At 35.7% G+C, this 19,864-nt stretch overlaps 1 protein-coding gene across 1 annotated transcript; it reads right to left on the bottom strand.

Annotated features, from left to right (window-relative positions):
- Nucleotides 1–15,360: 15,360 nt before the first annotated feature.
- LOC124943015 (disease resistance protein RGA2-like) lies at nt 15,361–17,148 on the bottom strand. Its single transcript, XM_047483582.1, has 4 exons — nt 16,990–17,148; nt 16,160–16,925; nt 15,772–16,061; nt 15,361–15,672 (listed from the first exon to the last, which is right to left on the bottom strand). The coding sequence occupies exons 1-4, from the start codon at nt 17,146–17,148 to the stop codon at nt 15,361–15,363; spliced, it is 1,527 nt and encodes a 508-aa protein (XP_047339538.1).
- Nucleotides 17,149–19,864: the final 2,716 nt, after the last annotated feature.

Raw genomic sequence — 19,864 nt, 5'->3', positions numbered from 1 at the left:
CAAGCAAATCCAAAGCAATCCCATTACACAGCCGCAAAGAGGATACTGAAGTATCTAAAGGGCACACCTGATGTCGGTCTGTGGTATCCAAAGGACTCATCATTCAATCTAACGAGCTACTCAGACGCAGACTATGCAGGCTGCAAGATTGACAGAAAGAGCACCAGCGGAACATGTCAGTTCCTTGGTGACCGACTGGTATCATGGCATAGCAAGAAACAGACATCGGTGGCTACATCAACCGCAGAGGCTGAATACTTGGCGGCCGGAAGTTGCTGTTCTCAACTTCTCTGGATCCAACAGCAACTAAAGGATTTCGGTATCATAGCCGAAGAATCCCCAATCTTCTGTGACAACACAAGTGCCATAGCGATTACCTACAATCCGGTTCTTCACTCCAGAACCAAACACATCGACATAAGGCATCATTTCATTCGAGAGCATGTCACGCTGAAGCATATCCGGCTGGAATACGTACCGACTGACCAACAAGTAGCCGATATCTTCACAAAGCCTCTACAGGAAGCTAAGTTCTCTCAATTCAGACTTACTCTCGGTTTAACCGACATCAGTCAGATCCTTCCTAAGGATGCTTAAAAGGAAAACCGGCTTCGACAGATAAAACAGGTAGTTCTTCTTAAGCTGCTGATCTTTGAATTCTCAAGATACCTATGGAAGAACCGCCCAGCCCATCAGACAGAGTAAACCGACCGGCTACTTGGTGAAAAACACCAACTAACCGCATCGGGATGAACAACTGATGACTGACCGGTTCGGAAGCAGGTCATCCTAGATTATTTGAATTTCACAGATATGGAACAACTACCAATGTTTGTAGATATCTGTTCTAAAATGTTGCCTTTTCAAAGAAAACTGGTCGCGCCTAAAAAGACGTGAAGATCTTTTGATATCTTTCATGGTTCAGGCCTATGACCGACACCTAGACTGCAAACATGCCTATTTTGATGCAAAACCTTTTATCCTGCAGTTAATACATGTCATTCCATTTAATGCCTGGACAATAGGTTAGCCCCTAAACTAGTATTTAAGAGAGGCAAACACTCACCACAATACTCACAAGTCACAAGAACATCATCTCACTAAGGCAAACTAACCATGTCTCAATTCCCAAACATCCTCCAAGTAGATTTTGAATCCTGTACTGGTACCGAACACTATGAGGTGTATCGGATGATCAAGAAATTGGAAGACACTGGTCTTCAACATTTTCTGGATGATAAGCAAAACATCTACCCTGAATCCGTCATGGAATTCTACTACAATGCCAGGGTATTCCGGGGCACACCCCATTTTGAGACCCACATCCAATCCAAGGTTGGGGGTATAATTTTCGATTTCACCGAGCAGGACTTTGCTCGGTGCTTCAGTCTGCCTAAGCAAGGGATCACAGATCTCAATCCTCCTGCAGACATTAAGGCTGAGGTCTCCCTAGCCTTTGCCCGGTCGGATGAGCCTGTCAATGATCATGGCTCTAAATCTCTCTTGAGGGCTGAGTATCAGCTCCTCAATGATGTGTTAGGAAGGGGCATCTTTGGAAGAGATGTCACCAACACCTATTGCGTGGCAAGTTTCAACATGATGGCCGCCATCATTACTGGCACACCGGTAAATTGGTCCCGGGTGCTGTTCGACACCTTAGTTTGGATGATTAACGTCCAGTCAGTCGGTCTCATTCCCCAAATGAGCACCCTTCTGGTGGAACTCGGCGTTCCAACTTGTCCTGGCGAGGGCCTGAACCAGGCTCAGGTGCTAACTAGGGAAATGACCGACTCTTTCTATAGTCGGTTTGAAAGAGAATGGAGGAGGAGAAACTTCAACCCTCCTCGCTAAGTCACTTCGTCTGGCATCCGGTCGTTTTGCAGCATGTACCGGATGAAGACTTAACCAAATTTGATCATATCGGCTTCATCCATGTCTACTTCAGTTTATCTATGTTTATTTCATCGTTTACATATGTCATTTTCGGCATTGTCTCTATCATTTTCGGCCTCTATCTAATCAATATCGTTTATGTATTAAATGCACTTAATGACATAATCCGAATTAATGAGATAACTCCCAACCACCCGCATATTTAATTCCCAACTAATCTGGTTACTTTCCAACAAATATTTACCTCGGGCTTTGCAAACCGCCACTTCCCCATGCACTTTGAAAAGGAAAAGATTCTTTTCCTTAATAAAACAAAACTGACCATCAATGCTCAGATTTTCCCTCCAAAACCGATTCTATATAAGGAGCCATCCTCCTTTCACTTTATCACATCCACAATCAATTGTATTCCTCTTGAATCTCTCTCTCTCCCTACACCATAATCATGCCAAGCCGAACTTTGGGAAACTTTCTAAGTGTCGATTTCGGCTCATGCTTGGCCGAATGGGACTATGACCATCCAAAGAAACACATGTTTGAAAGTCTCATTGTTACCGGTCTTCAAGCCTTCCTTGACGAATCCGGTCCCATACTGACTGAGGATGTCAAGGAATTTTTCAGAAATGCCATCAACTGGGGAGATCGCATTGTCACCACTGTAAGGAATCATACCTTCCGGCTTGATGAAGCCGAATTTGCCACCCTCTTCAGTCTGCCCAAAGAAGGGTTCTCTGATTTTCCGGCCATGGAGGGATCTGATGAATACTACTATGGGTTCCGCTGCTCTACAACCTTCGATCCGGTGGAACCCCATGGGTTAAAAACCCGTCTCGGTCGTAGCACTCAGCTACTTCTTGAGATTGTCACTCGGTCCATTCTGTGCCAATCTCTAAATCAGCGGTATTCAAAGAATACCTACAATATCATGACCCACATCTACAACCACACGCCCATCAATTGGGCAGCGGTCCTCTTTCAAATCTTGAGGAAAATGGTGCGGACCAAGAAGGGTCTCGGCTTCGCACCCCACATCAGCAGGTTGATTCTCAAGTACCGGCCAGATTTTGGACCGGGTACACTGGCATCCCCCTCAAACATTCTCGATAGAGATGCCGTGGTGGAAAAGTATTCCAAAATGGTGCTTACTACTTAAACATCTTTACTTAAATGTCTTTCTTTCGTCCTATCGGTTTCCATTCTAATAAAATATCGTTTCAGTTTTGATGATCGTTTCTCTTTACTCTTTGTATCTATCTAACATAACCGGCTTAATATCGTTCGTCTCCGGTATCATAAAATCTGCTTAAAACTGTTAAACACCGATCAATCAAAATATCTGAAACACAATTAGAAACCGATCTATCATTCGGCCTCAAAGAAAAGATTATGTCATCCATGACATAGACAAGACTTTGGAGGGAAATCTCCCGCTCAAAGCTGCCGCCCACCGTTTCGTACGAAACCGCTCATAGTTTGGCGCCCTTTCGTCTTGGAGGGAAAACTCCCGCCCATTCATGATGGGACGGTTTGGCTTCCAAACCGCGCCTATAAAAGGGGGGCCTTCGTCATATTTTTCATTCTCACACAAATTCACTTTCTCTCTCTAAGCTACTAAATCCTTTGAAGCCGATTTCTCTCATTCTCAAACTCTTCAAACATGGGTCGTGATTCGGCGTTGTTCAAACTATACTCTCAAGTGGACTTTGAGGAGATTCGGCAGAATGGAACGGCCGAGGCAAAGGAAGTCATTGACCGACTGATTAAAACCGGTCTGGGATATCTTCTAGACGGTCCTCACGTAATATACAGGGAAGCGGTCGAAGAGTTCTTCAAAACCGCAACCATCTCCTACGATAGGATCCTCGCAACGGTTTGCGGTTCCCAAGTTGAGATCACCGAAGCAGTGGTGGCCGAGAGTTTGCGTCTCCCAACTACCGGCATGGACGCAATGGCAGAGATAGACGAGGATACTTTTAAAACAGCTTGCCGCGTCTTATCGGCAACCAACAAGCCGGTTACCACATCCGGAAAGAAACAGATGCTGAAACCGGAGCTTATCCCGGCATGTGACGTCTTTGCCAGGGCGATACTGGCAAGGGGAGGAAATTTCAGCAATCTGACCAGAGACAAAATCAAAATGATTTTTCGTCTGATGGAAGGAACAGAAGTGAACTGGGCAAGATCGGTATTCAGCAACCTCATGGACATGGTAAGATCAGATTCAGCCAGGTCATGGGGGTATGCCGTACAACTCGGTAAGATCTTCTTACACTTGAACATCAACGTCGGTCCCGGTGTTGGGATAATAAAACGTAGCATCATCCGATCAAGGCACTTTCTTCCAAGAACGCAGTCGGCCTCCGGTTCCTCAGGTGGCCCGCAAAGAAAGAAGAAAGCCGCAAAGAAAGATGCCCCGGCAAAAGAAAACACCGGAGGAAAGAGAAAAGAAAAGATAATCTTCGAAGACCCACCGCAACAAGCGGAAGATGAGGAGTGGGCCGATGAGGAAGCCGACACAGAGGGAACCGAGGATAGAACGGACCATGAAGACGATCTTTCGGCTCGAAGTCCGAACGATGCCGAACAGAGCATCAATCCTGAGACCACCGAGGGTGAAGAAGGAATTAATGAAGGAGCCGATGATGAAGGCTACAACCGGGAAGAGGCCGATGAGGCCGAGGCCGAAGAATTAGCCCAGAATATCTTTCAGGGCATTCTCAAAAGAGACGGGGAGGTTATAGACCTGTACTTGGAGTGGCATGAGTACCGGTTCGACACAAAATATAAGGATATCCTAACGGACCTCTCGCAACAGAACTGCATCGAGAGATTGGAGGAAGTAGAAGACATGATTCTACGTCTAACTAGATCCAATACGATTCAGGAGATACAATGCCGAACCTGTCTCTTGATACCAAGAAGCCGACTTCGGAAACTAAGAAGGCGCATCCGGAAAATTACGGAGGAGTATACCGCAGGGGGATCGGTGTCTACCGTGGCGCCGCGAGTATTAGCAAAGCTCGAGAGCGGCAAACTGGAAATACATCAAGAGATAAAGCGGCTAGAAGACATATGCAATCAGAAACAAGTTCCGGTATATACCGCTCCGGTCATCGACGAATTTCCGATTGACTGGGCAACAACTTCAAGAGAGGACACTGAGACACCAAGGGACACTGAGGCACCGATACAAGAAGATGGTGAGGCACCGACTTCAAAAACTGTTGAAGTACAAATTCTAGAAGATGCCGAGGTAACGATCCTGGAAAATGCGGCACTGAACTTGGAGGAAGCGGTCACATTAGAAACACCTACTGAGGATGTTGTAATAATAGACTCCGATGAGAGAGCCGATCCTGATCCGACCGAGCAGTCCCCTCCTACTCCACCACCGGAAGCCACCGTTTCAGTTCCCCCTAAGGAATGGATTGAAGACCGGCTCCAAGAGTTTGAAGCATCCGTTTCGGGACGGATTGGTGAGCAACTTAAGAAATTTGAAGTGTCCACATCAGGGCAGATTGAAGACCGGCTTCAAAAGTTTGAGGCATCAATATCAGAGCAGATTGATGACCGCATACTTGACCACAACGTTTCTAAGCTTCAACCGTTCAAGGATAGCTGCGATAAAATATTTGACTCGGCCATGCAGTTCGCCAATGCGACAAAGAAGGTTGTGGATCAAAATCAAGCACGCCTAGCAGAACTCAGCACCGGACTGTGGGAAGAAGCCGGTGAGCGTGAGAAATGTGCTCAGCAGACCGCGGCTCTGGAGGGCATCACTTCGGACTTAAAGAAGGATCTCGAGCGGGTCGACACGACAATCGACCGGGTCTCGGCGCTGGAAAAGACGAATGAGACTCTCGTGGCCGAGGTAAAGGCACTCACCGAACAGATGGCCGAAATTCTGAAGGCTAAGGAGAATGCGGATGCCGCGGCTATAGAGGCCGATGCTCTGGTTGCTAAGAGAGTCCAGGAAAGGCTGGACGCCGAAGTTAGCAAGGATAAAGAGGCGCCGCGATCGTCTCAGCTGACCGAAGCAGAAATAGAAGCCGAAAGAATAAGAAGGGCCGAGATCCTATACCCAGGATATGCTGAGAGAGTGGCAAGTCAAGCTGCGGATGATGCCGCACGGCTGGAGAGACAAAAGCGTGGGCTGGAAGAGTTCTCCGAAGCAAACAAGAAGAAAAAGAAAGTGGCCGCCTCCGTTTCAGCACCAGTCGCCTCCGCCTCAGCACCGAAGAAAAGAAAGAGGCCGGCTACTAAGAAAGTTCGGATTGTGGAGATGCTCAATAAAATCTCTGAACCGGTCGAGACGGGTACCTCGCAGCAAGCCGACCTAGTCGAGGACGAAGTCGAAGAACAGCTACGATCCCGGTCTAAAAGACCATGACCCTCCCAACAGTCCGGGCAACCGCAACCACCACCGCAACCGAAGAGAAAGAAGAGCGCCTATGAGTTCACAGACTCGGAATAGGGACTACCTTTCCTCTTCTTACTTGTCTTAGTATTTATGCTTTGTCTTTCGGTTATCTATAAATATATATAAAGTTATCTTTGAATATCGGCCTTATTTTGCATTTCTACTTGATTTTGATAATTTTAAATAAAATAATCAAAAAGGGAGAAATTGTTAGATAAAAGATAGAGATTCTTCCAAACCTCCTCCCTCAAAATTTTTCGAAAAATTCTCTAAGTCTTTTTCAAAAAAAAAAATCGGCCAAACAAAACATCCGGCCTACGGTTGCAAACTTACATCATTTTGATAATTTTAAATAAAATAATCAAAAAGGGAGAAATTGTTAGATAAATTCATACCGGTTCAAATAAACCTAACTTAAACAAACTTCCTATGCAGGAACAAGGAACCGGACCGGATGAATAAGAAAACCAACTGAAGTAACCGAACCGGTCAAGCTACCAAACCGATCGAGTATACTTAGAACGTGACCGAACAAAGGAAGGATCGGCCAAAGCTCAAAACCGGAACCATCATACAGCCGATCAATCCACAAGACAAGTATAACCGGAAGAAGTCCGGTTACTTCACCATCAAAAGATATTCGGCCAAGTCAAGTGGCCAACATAGGCCAAGTCAAGTGGTCGACGTGCACAAGAAGACACTTTGGGTATCTGTTGAGAATGATACCAAAGGAACAGACTGAATACTTCCACATCCATGCAAGTCTGAGGAAAGACTGTAGGCTGCAGAAAACAGTACTACCGGATCCTTCTATTTCGGGATAAGCCAGAAAGGAGATCTTCAAAGTACAGACAACTGTCCAAACAGACAGTGCCTACATCGAGTAAAAGACAAACCCGGCAGGTTTGCCTTACAGACCGGCAGGTCTGAAACAGGATGCCAGGTCTGAGATTGACCGTCAGGTCTGAGGAGAAGACCGCAGGTCTGAGATACTGAATCACTGCACCTCTGATCAGCCAATCAGATTCAAGGCAGTGAAATATGACCGTTGGCATATTTCACCTATAAAAGGAGGCAGTTGAAGAAGAGTAAATGCGCCAGTTACAAGTGAGTCACACAGAGACAAAAAGGGTGATATACATACTGTGAGACATCAAAAGAACAAAGGCATTTACTACAAGTGATAACAGTGTACTACTCTAGAAAGCCTAAGTGTTAAAAAGAGCTTAAGTGTAATTACAATTTCGGTGTAAATTGTACGAGTGTTATCGAGCAGGAAATAAGTCTCGATCGGATTGTATTTGTATTCCTTAGTGAATATCCTTCTCGCGGTTTCGAGAGGAAGGGGTGACGTAGGAGTTTTATCTCCGAACATCCATAAAATCTGTTGTGTCATTTACTTTCTGCAGGCTTTGTTACATAACCGACTAATCTAACAATACCGCTCAAAACCGAATCTACATTAACCACATCAAGTATCCAGATTGCCGAAACCGACCCTCCATCTCCAAACACTCATCATCCGAAACCGATTCCGCCTATCACACAAGCATACCGCTTCAACCTGAAAGCAAACCTCTTCCGCGCTTGAACCTAGTTCAAGGGTTTGTGACAGGTTGTGTAGTATTGAAACCCCGGTGTTAATCTCTAACAGGATTAACCACCACCCTACGAGTGAGAACCGCTAACCGGTCCAACCCCCGGTCCACCAGCGGCGACCTAGATCCTAACATGTATTTATATAGTCTCATTTGAGATTCACTAAATTGTTAAATAATAGTTTATGTCATGCAATGTTTTTTCTCATTTCTATAACCATTCTGTCTGCTATATAGTTTATTTAAATTTAAATCAAATAAATTTATATCTAATTTAATTACTTGAATAATTTAAGTAAGAAAATTATGTCATATACATTAAATGTATTCATTCGTGTTAGTTTATGTAAAATGTAAACTATATTAAAAATAGTTATCATCTCATTTTTTTAAATACAATTGGTTCATAAAAATCTTAATATTGAAATATAAATAAATAATTAAAAGACAATTACCTTCATCAAGTAAAAAATATTCAAATTGATTTTGAAAAAACTCATGTTTAGAAGTTTTAGTACCTATTTATCTTTTTAAAACATATATCAAATAAATTTATCTTTCAAATTATTTAAATATATATCGATTATATTAAATAATATAAAATTGAAAATACAATTAAATAGTTAAAATTAGTTTAAAATAATTTAATATATACAAATTTATGTTATTTAGAAACATATTATATATTACATATTTAATCATTGTCGGTCAAATTAAAGTTGACAAATAATCTTAAAAATAACACTACGATAAATTGATAATGAAGGTTCTTTATACGTCTTCTCTGGATACGCATATCGAGTCCTAGTTGTTGTGGTCCGTTTTCGGCTTCGCTGTACTTATGTTTTAGGGTGTAAAATAAAAGAGAAATAAAAAAGTCCTGATTTATTTGTTTAATTTTTAGATAATTAGGTCACAATATATTTTTGTTTTAGATATTTATTGAAAATTTGACTTATATTATATATATCCATATAAAATGTAGCAATAATATTAATAATAATAATGGATCAATCATAAGTTGGACAAAACATGAAAACTTTTCAAACATCTCCCACTACAATTGTAAACACATCATATTAAATTGTTGGACAAATTTACACATGTATAAAAAAAAAAGTAGCTAGCTCTGTTTTATAGACAAATTCTTATAATAATTCTTTTCTAGAAGGAAATTAATGACTATAGTTATCTCAGTCTATGCATTCAAATCTTCTACAGAGCTTACGAAGAAAGATAAATTTAAGGTTCTTTTTCAAATATTTCATGATCATCAAAATATGTGAGAAATTCTCAATTTGTTCATTATTCACAGTGTTGTTTCATAATCTCTACATTGAAAAACATACAAGCCGAATACATTAAATACATAAAGCAAGTGGATCGAGTACCATTTACGTGTGTGCTCAAAAGAATAATTTGAAGATGATTAAGAAACTTAAGCAATTTGGCACAGTCCATCAATTGAAGCTTTGAAATGTACTCATGAATCTAACATAATGTCTCATTTCAAAATGAAAAGATAAATAATTACTAAACAATAAAGTTTGAGAGAATAAAACAGTTTATTTATTATTAAACAAAATCATTTAAAATGTATTTTTGAAGTTGATATTTCATATATTTATGTATTTTATCTCCTTTTGTACTTTGCCAACATCTGACCCAAACAAAATAAGAGATGTTTTAATTTGTTTGATTTTTGGATCCTTATGTCACAATTTTTGTGATATTATGCCATTGGAAGATAATATTAATACATGTAACTATTTTGATTATAAATAATTGGTACTTGAATGTATATAATATTATTGTAATATAATAACACAACCTAATTTTAAATAATCTATTCTTTACCTAACCCCTAAACATGCAAAGCAAGGCATACTAATTTGGACGACTCATGGTAAAATTTGAATGATAAGGAAAGAAGAGCATACAAACACCCCCTATTCTTTCTTAGTTTTTTAAAGTCCGTCCTTCTACTATAATTGTATCAAAATGACTATCCAGTCTTTCAATAAGTTTTTATTTTTTTCTCCCATAAAATATAACTTATTATTTAATGGAACAGTGAAAGCCTAAAAAGATTTTTGTAATGGTTAATATTATTAAAATAATAATTTTAAATTATTTTATATATATGATTAATTAAAATTAGTTTATAAATAAATATATAATTAATTTAAAATGTTTTATAAATTAAATAATTTATTAATTAAACTTATTTCATGTGACTAGTTGTGTTTATGTCGTTTTATGTATATATTCGTGTTTGTGTCGTGTCTATACTCGTGTCGTGTCCGTGCCAACTCGTGACCGTGTTACGATCGTATAAACTCATAATTCAACTCATTCCAATGTGCCATGCTTGTTGGCCTGACTCCATTTAGCCTTTTAGAAATGATTCGCACTCAACCAGATTTGGAGTCTGGCAGGGGGTGGGCTCCAGCCCCACCTAAATTAAATTCCTAAAAGAATTTTTTTTATATATTTGTTTCACATGTTAGTTTTAGCCTAGTTGGCTATGTTATTGAAATGTGAATATGAGGTCAGGTGATCAAATCTTTATATATAAAACTTTGTAAATTATATAATAATATTATTTATTTTAAAATTATATATTTATATAATAATTATACATTATTTTTTATTTATTTCAATATAAAAATTATAATAATAATAGTGTTTTATATTTCTTAATTTTAAACTATTTTAAAAATTTATAAAAAAATATAAACTAATATTAATAAATAAGTTAAAATAAAGAATTTGATATCTCTACTCAAGAACTTAACAAATCTCATAGAATTGATGTTGATGTAAGTTCTCTTAAATTTGATCCAACATTACGTATTCTGATATGAAAATATCCTTTTAATCAAAGGGATGAAATTAGACGAGCTTATATCAAGATGAGGTCATATCAACATATTAAGGATGAGTACCCGCCGACCAAATTTGGAAATCAAAATCGACGGTTCCAAAGTCATTGGTTTAAGAAATTTACTTGGTTAGAATACTCTCATTTGAAAGATGTTGCTTCTTGTTTCCCATGTTTTTTGTTTTAACATAAACAACCCCAAAAACCTACATTTACAATAGATGGATTTAAATATTGAAAGCGAGTTAATGATGAGGATAGATGCTCTTTTGTTATGCATATAGGATATAATATTTCACCACATAATAGGGTAGTTGAATATCTTGATAATCTAATGAATATCCTTGTCATATTGACAAAGTACTAAATGCACAGTCTTCAGATGAAAAACAAAATAACAGATTACGGCTTACAACAATTATTGAAAGCACTTGGTGGCTCACTTTGCAAGCGTGTGCATTGAGAGAGCATGACGAGTTTCCATCTTCTAATAATCGTGGAAATTTTATTGAAAAAAAAGCAGAACATAGAAAGTTAAATCTGAGATTCAAGTTGGAGTCAGCCCCAGGTAATTTTTCATCATAGCTCCGCCCCTGCAGTCTGGTATTCCAATATGACACCAATATGTAGAAACTGAACAAAATAACAACTATCCATTGTGTGTGGCATTATTTTGCGCCATCCAATGCTTGTTGTTATCTTGTCCAGTTTCTATGTAGTAGTGTATTGGGCATCTTTCTTTTATGTCAGTGTTTGAGTAACTTTTTTTTTCTTCAATTTGATAGCTATTTGGGAAACAAAATGTCAGAAAATATCTTGTAAGCTTTCCTTGTCTGATTGATTGTATGTCATATATATTTTTGTTTTTCTTGTCTGGATTAAGACGAAACATATATTAATCGATTTGAATTCAGAAATATTATTATTATTATTTTGTTATTTGCTGCCATTAAGGACGGAAATGGAATCAAGCTATATATGTTTGTGAATATCTCCAAACATGATGATGAAATTTCTCCCATTAATATTGGATGGATGATTTCATTCTTTTATGTTCCTTTATTAAACATTGTGTGCTAATATGGGTTTGTGATTGGCCAACAATCTAGTGCTCTTAATAAAATGGTATTTCAATTGGAAAAGAACTGATTAATACAAGAGATGTTGATATTTTAGTTAAAAATGAATTTGTATGTCATAGGTAAAGAATTATTACCGTTTTATTATTAATATTTTTATTATTCTCATTTTGTATTTACCTAATAACTTGATGGACTTATTTGTTTATCTTGTTAGTATTTATAATGAGAAAACTCTCAAAGAACAAAGTGGGTTTTCTAATTTTTCAAAAACTTAATCTTTAAAGTTCTCAACTATTCTTCTAATCTCTCAAAACCTAATCTCTAAAGTTCTCAATTATTCTCCATTTCGGTTGATTGTTTAGCATTATAAAAAAAGAAAAAAAAAGAAAAGTGTTTTCAAAGAAAAGAAAAGTAAAGTGATTGTTTGATACTAATAATACAACAAATAGTTTGGAAAAATAAAGGAATCAAACTGGGAATAAAGAATAAACTAAAATCAGTTATTACACAACTCAAGGGATCCCCAACTCAAGAGTATTCAATAAGTTTTAAATAATAATATGAATAATTGTTACATAATTAAACTCCAACGATAAAATCATAAATGATAGAGATATCCCCTTTTAACTACTAAACATGATACTCTTCTAACAAGTTAAAGCACCCAATTACTAAAAACATGATAATCCTATTGTCTTTTTATTTATGGATAATTTAGGAGGATGCCTGTAGTTAACTTCCATTACTACTCAACAACAATTTTGGATTGTGGATGTATAGTTACCGAAGGAATTATACTGTGGGAAGGACGAATATTGGTCGGAGATTGATTACCTATTGTTTATTAAAAAAATGGTAAGAAAGTCGGTTGGAGATGGATGATTGTGAATAATTTAAAACAAGACTCAGTTGAGGAAATTAGGGTTTATGGTATGCAAGATATTCTTGAATTACACATTTTCTTGGAAAGTTTTGTCTCTGTCGATGTTGCAACAGCTGTAATCAATGCTAAGCTAATTAGAAGAATCTGTGAGTATATATGTGATTTTAATCTCAAAATTTTGGTTTTGCAGGAAAGATTTTCTATTAAAGGGGTTCAAATTGGTGCTATAATATTCCTACAAGGTAGATATATTAGCAAATACTATTTGCTCATAAGTTTTCATAATGAGAAAGTCTCTGAAATTTGATTATGAAGCTTTAATCTGATGATGCATAATTTGAAAACACCTTTTTGTCGCACCAACATTCAAAATTATATTGTATCTGAATGTCTAAAGTCGTCTAAAGATGACGACAGTCCAATTTTAAGCATCCTGAATCATTTATGATCTAACAGTATAAATAGTCCATTGACATCCTTCACAAAAAAGTTATTCTTACTCACCAAACTGTAAACATTTTGGATCAAAAGATAAATCTAACTACAACTAGAAGAGGATCTCCCATTACATTTTCGGATCAAAACTGTAAACTTGCTCATTTTCTAGAAGCAGAAGATCCCTGAATTTTCCTCCTGATGCAAAAGATTAAAACATATATGTTATATAATTACCCAAAAGTTTGAAGGGTATATAATGAAAACCAGATATGTTGAAAGAAACAACACATATAAATATATATATTCGATAGAAAGTTAGTATTATCATTTAGTAAGAAACATTTGGTTAAAAAAATCATAAGAACAGAGCTCTGCAATGGAAGAATATAATTCTTTCACTACGTACCAGATTTGTGTATACGGCGCTATGCTCTGCTCTTCCTTTCCAGCTGAATATCTACATAGAAGTTGTTAGGACCAAGTCTTACTTGAAGGTAACGTAGGAGTGCAATAAAATCGTCTGCTTCTTCTTCGCACACCAACTTAGGACAATTTTCAATATACAAACGCTGTAGTGTATTACTAATATTGAAGTTTACAAATTCCTCAAGTGATATCATCAACTCGGGACAATACTGGATAATCAAATCCGTGAGAGAGTTGATGAGGTTGGTAACACTAACACCTCTTGTTCTTTCTGTTGTTTGTCCTTGAAGATGATGATGATGATGATTTTGTTGGTTCTCGCAGCCACTAATCTTTAATGTCTCTTGCATTATCATTCCTTCATCAAACAAACGCCTTAACTTGTTGCGTCGCGTAATATCAAGAGATTGAAGAGATTGGAAAGTCGATTGTCTTCCTTGTGCTTCATTATTGTCAAACATTAATGCAGCTGGAAATAAAACACTTCTTTTGTTCATATTAATAAGAGAAAGACTAGTGAGACCACTAATCTTTGAGATGCTATATAACAACTCATTCGAACATTCACCACGAACAGTTACATGTTTGAGTGCTTTGAGATGAGGGGGCAAGGCCCGTAAGTTTGGGCAATAAGATATCTGAATCTTGGTTACATTAGGAAATGGTCCAGGACTAGGAATAGTAGGAGACACCAATTCCCTCAAATTCTTCCTGCGAGAAATACGAAGTACCTCTAGTAGAGGAAATAACACTACAATTCCATTCATGTTGTGGACAGGGAATATGTGCTCCACATCATTATTCAATCCACTAAGTTTCAAATGAGTTAAACCATTAAGATTCGAGATACTATATAACAATTCATCCAAACATTCACCCCGAACAGTTACATCTTTGAGTGATCTGAGATGGGGCGGCAAACTCCCTAGCTTTAAGCAACCACATATCTTCAGCTTGCATAGATTAGGGAATGCTCCAATACTCCAACAACTACGAGACACCAATTCCCTCAAATTCATCATGTTCTTAATAACAAGTTCCTCTAACAAAGGGAATAGTACTATCATTTCATTGTCATCGCTACTATTAGCAATAATATTCAGATTGTCTAAGCCCCTAAGCTCAAGGCATGTTAGAGAAGGATATGATTTTCCCACCCATTTAGGGAGATTCAAACCTTTATAACCACTCATTTTCAATTTCTTCAGCCTTGTAGTTGAAACCTCTATAGCTTCACCTATTTTCTCATGTCTATGTCTAGTACTCTTAATCTGATTATAATAACCTTCATTATCATCAACTTCATCATCATCAGATGTCCATTCCAACTCCAACTTAGTGATATTCGACTTTTTAGCCATACTTACCCCTCTTGTAATAGAAGCATCACTAACTCTTTGAAGATGCTTAATTGTCAACGATCCACCGATATCCAATTCTTTTAATTCATCTAGTTGACAATCTCTCTCATTCTTTCCTATCACAAACAAGCTTAACGTCTTGAGATGTTTCAATTGCCCCATCCCTCTAGGCATATATTTTAATTTGTTACAGCCCTCCAAATAAAGATGTCGTAGGCTAACAAGATTTTTCATATTTCTAGGCAAATTTTCAAGTTTAGAACAATAATTGAGATTCAAAGTCTGTAAGTTCAAGAGATCACAAATATTATTAGGTAATGTTGTTGCGTCAATACCAGAAAGATTTAAGTATCTAAGATGTTTTAGACATCCCACCTAACGCAAATATTGATACTGCACATAACGCAAATCTTGATATTTATTGCAGTTTACTTCAAAGACACGTATAAACGGAAATTCCTTTAAGACACACAATATCTCAGTTTTGACGTTTACATCGTCATCTTTTCCATAAAGCATTATTGATTGCAACCCACCAATTTTCTTAAGAGAATAAACTGATGTTTTGTCTAACTGATCAACCATTACTGTTACATGACGAATTTCACGTCCTAAACCATCATTTGATCTTTTAGCATTAATCGTATAACATTCATCTTTCATAACAGATTGGGCAAGATCATGCATCTTACATGTTGTATAAATTCTATCATACCAATAATTGTTCTCTTTTTCCTCTTGAAAAAATGATCTCCAACACAATTCATTTCAAATTGTATTTCCAACCTCTTCAATTTCTTGATTTTTAACTGTAGGAATTAAATCATGGGCCATCCACAATTGGATCAATATTTCTTTTTTAATTTCAGTATCCTTCGGAAATATAGCACAAAACACAAAGCATCTTTTCAAATGATAAGGAAGATCATAGTAACTCAACTTTAGAATAGACAAGACATTGGATTCTTCATTTTGGGATATCTCCCATATCTCACTATCTTTTATTCTGCACCATTCCTTTTCGTCATCATTGAACAACAATTGACTTCCCAATGTCTTGACAACTAAAGGAACACCTTTACATTTTTTAGCTATCTCTCTTCCAATATCAATAAAGTTGGGTGTTTTTGGTGTTTTATGTAAAAATGCATTTTTTTTTTGAATAGTAGCCAACATTCATCTTCCGAGAGGGATGATAACTCTAAATGTTGAATCGTTTCCATGATTTTCGCCGCATTTCTTTTACGTGTCGTAGTTAGGATGAAAGCACCCTTTGATCCACAATCTAATATAGATCTCAACTGATTCCATGCCTCAACCTTATCATTCCAAACATCATCCAATACAATCAAATATCTTTTTCTTCTCAATTTTTCTCTGACTTTTTTCTGCAATTCTTCTAAGCAAGCTTCTGCCTTTTCTTCTAATATGGCTTTGATTACCAACTTAATATCAAATTCATCAGAAACACAAACCCATATTTTGGGATCAAAATGCTTAGAAACCTTGTAGTCATTGAATACCATTTGGGCAAGTGTTGTTTTACCTATACCCCCAATTCCAACAATGGGCAGAACAGATAACTCTTTAGCAACACTAACACTAGATGTATTATTGACAAGAATATCAACAATCTCTTTATGCTCCTTATCTCTCCCATATACTTGGCTACAACTAGGAAGAGACATGGTTTCACGCCAACTACTAGTACACTTATCTATTTTTGAGTCATGAATAGATTCACGCAAATGTAACATTTCTCGTTCTGAAGAAATTTGATCTAGTTTCTCTTGAACATCCTTAATTTTGTGACCAATTTTGAGACGCGTCCAAGTATTTTTAAAAGGATGGGTGATATAGTTGGTTACCTGGATCCGACCGGTTGAAGAGGAGGAGGCATTAAGCCTTTTGACTTTAAGACGAAGATCTTTAAAGGTGCACTTCATACAATACATCTTTGAGTTTTCGCAACCAATCTTCCGTTTGTTTGTCCTTCTCCCTTACAGTCTTCCTCTCAGCATCCTCAAGTACGACATTAATTGAAGATAGCGTACTTGATAGCTTTTGAACCTCTTTCTTAAAATTCCAAAACAACGAGAATTCATCCTTAATAAGAGGTGCCAAATTTAAAAGCAAACTATTGATTAGAGCTGCATCAACCATGATGGTAATTGATTTCTCTCTCAAATGTTATTTTGGAACTCACATATATGTGTGCCTACTGTTGAAAACGTTACTTTTAGATTAGTATTAAAAGAATAATCTATTCTAACATAACATGAAAAATTAAGTATAATTTTTTTCATACCAAATATAAAAAAACTTAATACTTCAAATCTATAGGGACGAAAATGTCATTACCAAGATCACCTATGTGATAGTGACTTGCAAGATGTAGAAGACTTTAAAGATGTTGTGAGAAGCATATTGAGATGAATTAAAATAAATAAGGGAGTCACAATTTCATTATTCATTTATTCTTTTTGAAATGAATATTATTTTAAAAGATAAGTATTATTCATTAAAATGAATCTTAATGAATGTTATAAATGTTTGTGTTTAAAGTTAATAACTACTAAAATTATATTCAAATTGTATTGGAGATGTTAAATGACGAAAATGTTTTAATTTAAGTTCAAGAAATAACTATTGTTGTCAAAATATATATATATATATATATATATATATTTTTTGTTAGGAATGTATGAGAGCCACTTTGTACGCTGTCAAATCATTAACACATCGTCTTTTCCAATAGAATTTATTTTCACAATTAGTTAAATTTGTCAACTAACTGTCTCAAATAATTTAAAAACAACATATTAATTAAAATCTTTTTAGTTGTTTCACTCGTTCGCATAATCTTTTTAAGTAAAGCACAATAATCAATGTTTAAGAGATTAAATATTCCAACTTAAAATAGTTAAGTTAAAAGTGAAAAGTCATTAATATGTATAATTTTATACAAGTTATATATATATATATATATATATATATATATATATATATATATATATATATTAAAAAGGTCAACTTGTATAATAATAAATAATTATCAAGCTCTCCTCGATCCATTTGGTGTGAAAAAGATATATGTATAAAAGATTTAGCAACTAATTGTATAATAAGAAATTCTTCTTATCCTTGTGATATATATATATAAGTCAACTTGTATAATAAAAGAATAGTTGTGAAGCTTTCCTCATTGTTATATATATATATATATATATATATATATATATATATATAGTCAACTTGTATAATAAAAGAATATATAGTGTGAAGTTTTCCTCTTCTTGTGTGAATATTTATAATATGAATTAAAAAACAATTTTCTTTCTCTTAAAGAAAAAAAAAATTATAGAAGAATGTGAAAAGTTATTTTATTTTCTTGTCAATCCGGTGATATTTTTAGCATAGAAGCTATATTGTTTTATTTTTATCACTCAAAATGATATTTCTATAAGTTTTTTCAAATATCAAATCTTTCTATAAGTGTTTTGAAGAAACTTAATTTGGTCTTTATTTCTCTTTGCTTCAAAACTACAATAGTATGTCTTTTTCTTAATTTGTGTGATGGGATGAGATATCTAAAACATTTTAGATACTTAAAATTTTTCTCATTGTATTTGGGGTAACAACTAACAACACTCCCTAATAGTAGTTGTGATCGGTAAACTTAATTACAAACACAAAACCCAATTATTATTTTTGTTAAGAAAATATGAAATACTTAATTAACTTGTGATATTTTTATTTGGAGAGTTGCGATGAATTAAAGTATATACTTCAAGGGAGGAAGCAATTGAGACATCGACATTATTAAACTTGATTGTGATAGGCAAGAAAATAGATCACTGTCAATAGCTAGATGAATTAAAAGAATTGGACATTATGAGAGGGGGTTTTGGAAATGATGAAAAGTAAGGGTGTTCCTTTAGTTTCTAAGACATTGGGATCAATTGTGGTTCAAGAACGATTAAAATGTGAATGATACAGAATAAGATATAGTGATTGTAAGTGAGATATCCCAAGATGAAAAACTAGAAGGTTAAATTATTATGATCTCACCTTATCACTCGACAAGAAGTATGATTAGGTGCTATAATACCCAATGATACATTTTATTTTTTAAAGATAAAACCATTTCAATAACATGGGTCGCAAGATCAAATATTGAAATTGAAAAAGAAATATTGATCCAAAGGTCGTGCATTTGCTCATGGTTTAATTATTAAAAATAATGAAGACCAAGGCAAGAGCCAAGAAGTAGAAGATGCTAGGAACATGCGTGCACAACTTGGAATGAGTTGTGTCTTGAAGACTATTCTTCCAAGATCATAATGAGATTTATTAATTTATTATTCACTGAATTCAAGCTTTTATTGATTATTATTATTAAAAGTCTCAGATTTTAAATGCTTAATATATTATAATTTATTTTTTCTACACAATTTGTTCCATACGACATGTGATTGCATTGAATCTCGGTTTTCAAATGTTTTATACATGATTGTCATGTATTTTTTATATGAAAGTACTGATTTTCACATTGTGATTGCACTGAATTGAAGAAAAACTATAAGTTACAAAAATTCCTAAACAATTTTTTTTTATAGGTGAATATCATTTAATATCTCCAATACAATTGAATTATAATTAAATTTAGTTTATTTACTTTTGTGTCTTAATTATTCTATCCGCGCTTACCGACAATATAACTAGAATTCTCAGATGCAAGAACAAATATTATAGAAAGAATTATGAAAACCATGTGGGATATTCATACTTTGTGCTTCTATACTTGCACAACTTATTTATTAATATTTAAATTAATTTTGTATATGAGATTTGTTGGGTTTGAACTCATATTGTATGA

This window comes from Impatiens glandulifera, chromosome 6 (assembly GCF_907164915.1).
Source record: "Impatiens glandulifera chromosome 6, dImpGla2.1, whole genome shotgun sequence".
In the NCBI taxonomy this organism is placed as follows: Eukaryota; Viridiplantae; Streptophyta; class Magnoliopsida; order Ericales; family Balsaminaceae; genus Impatiens; species Impatiens glandulifera.
The sequence above is the reverse complement of the archived record's forward strand: the minus strand, read 5'-3'. Positions and strand labels throughout refer to the sequence as shown.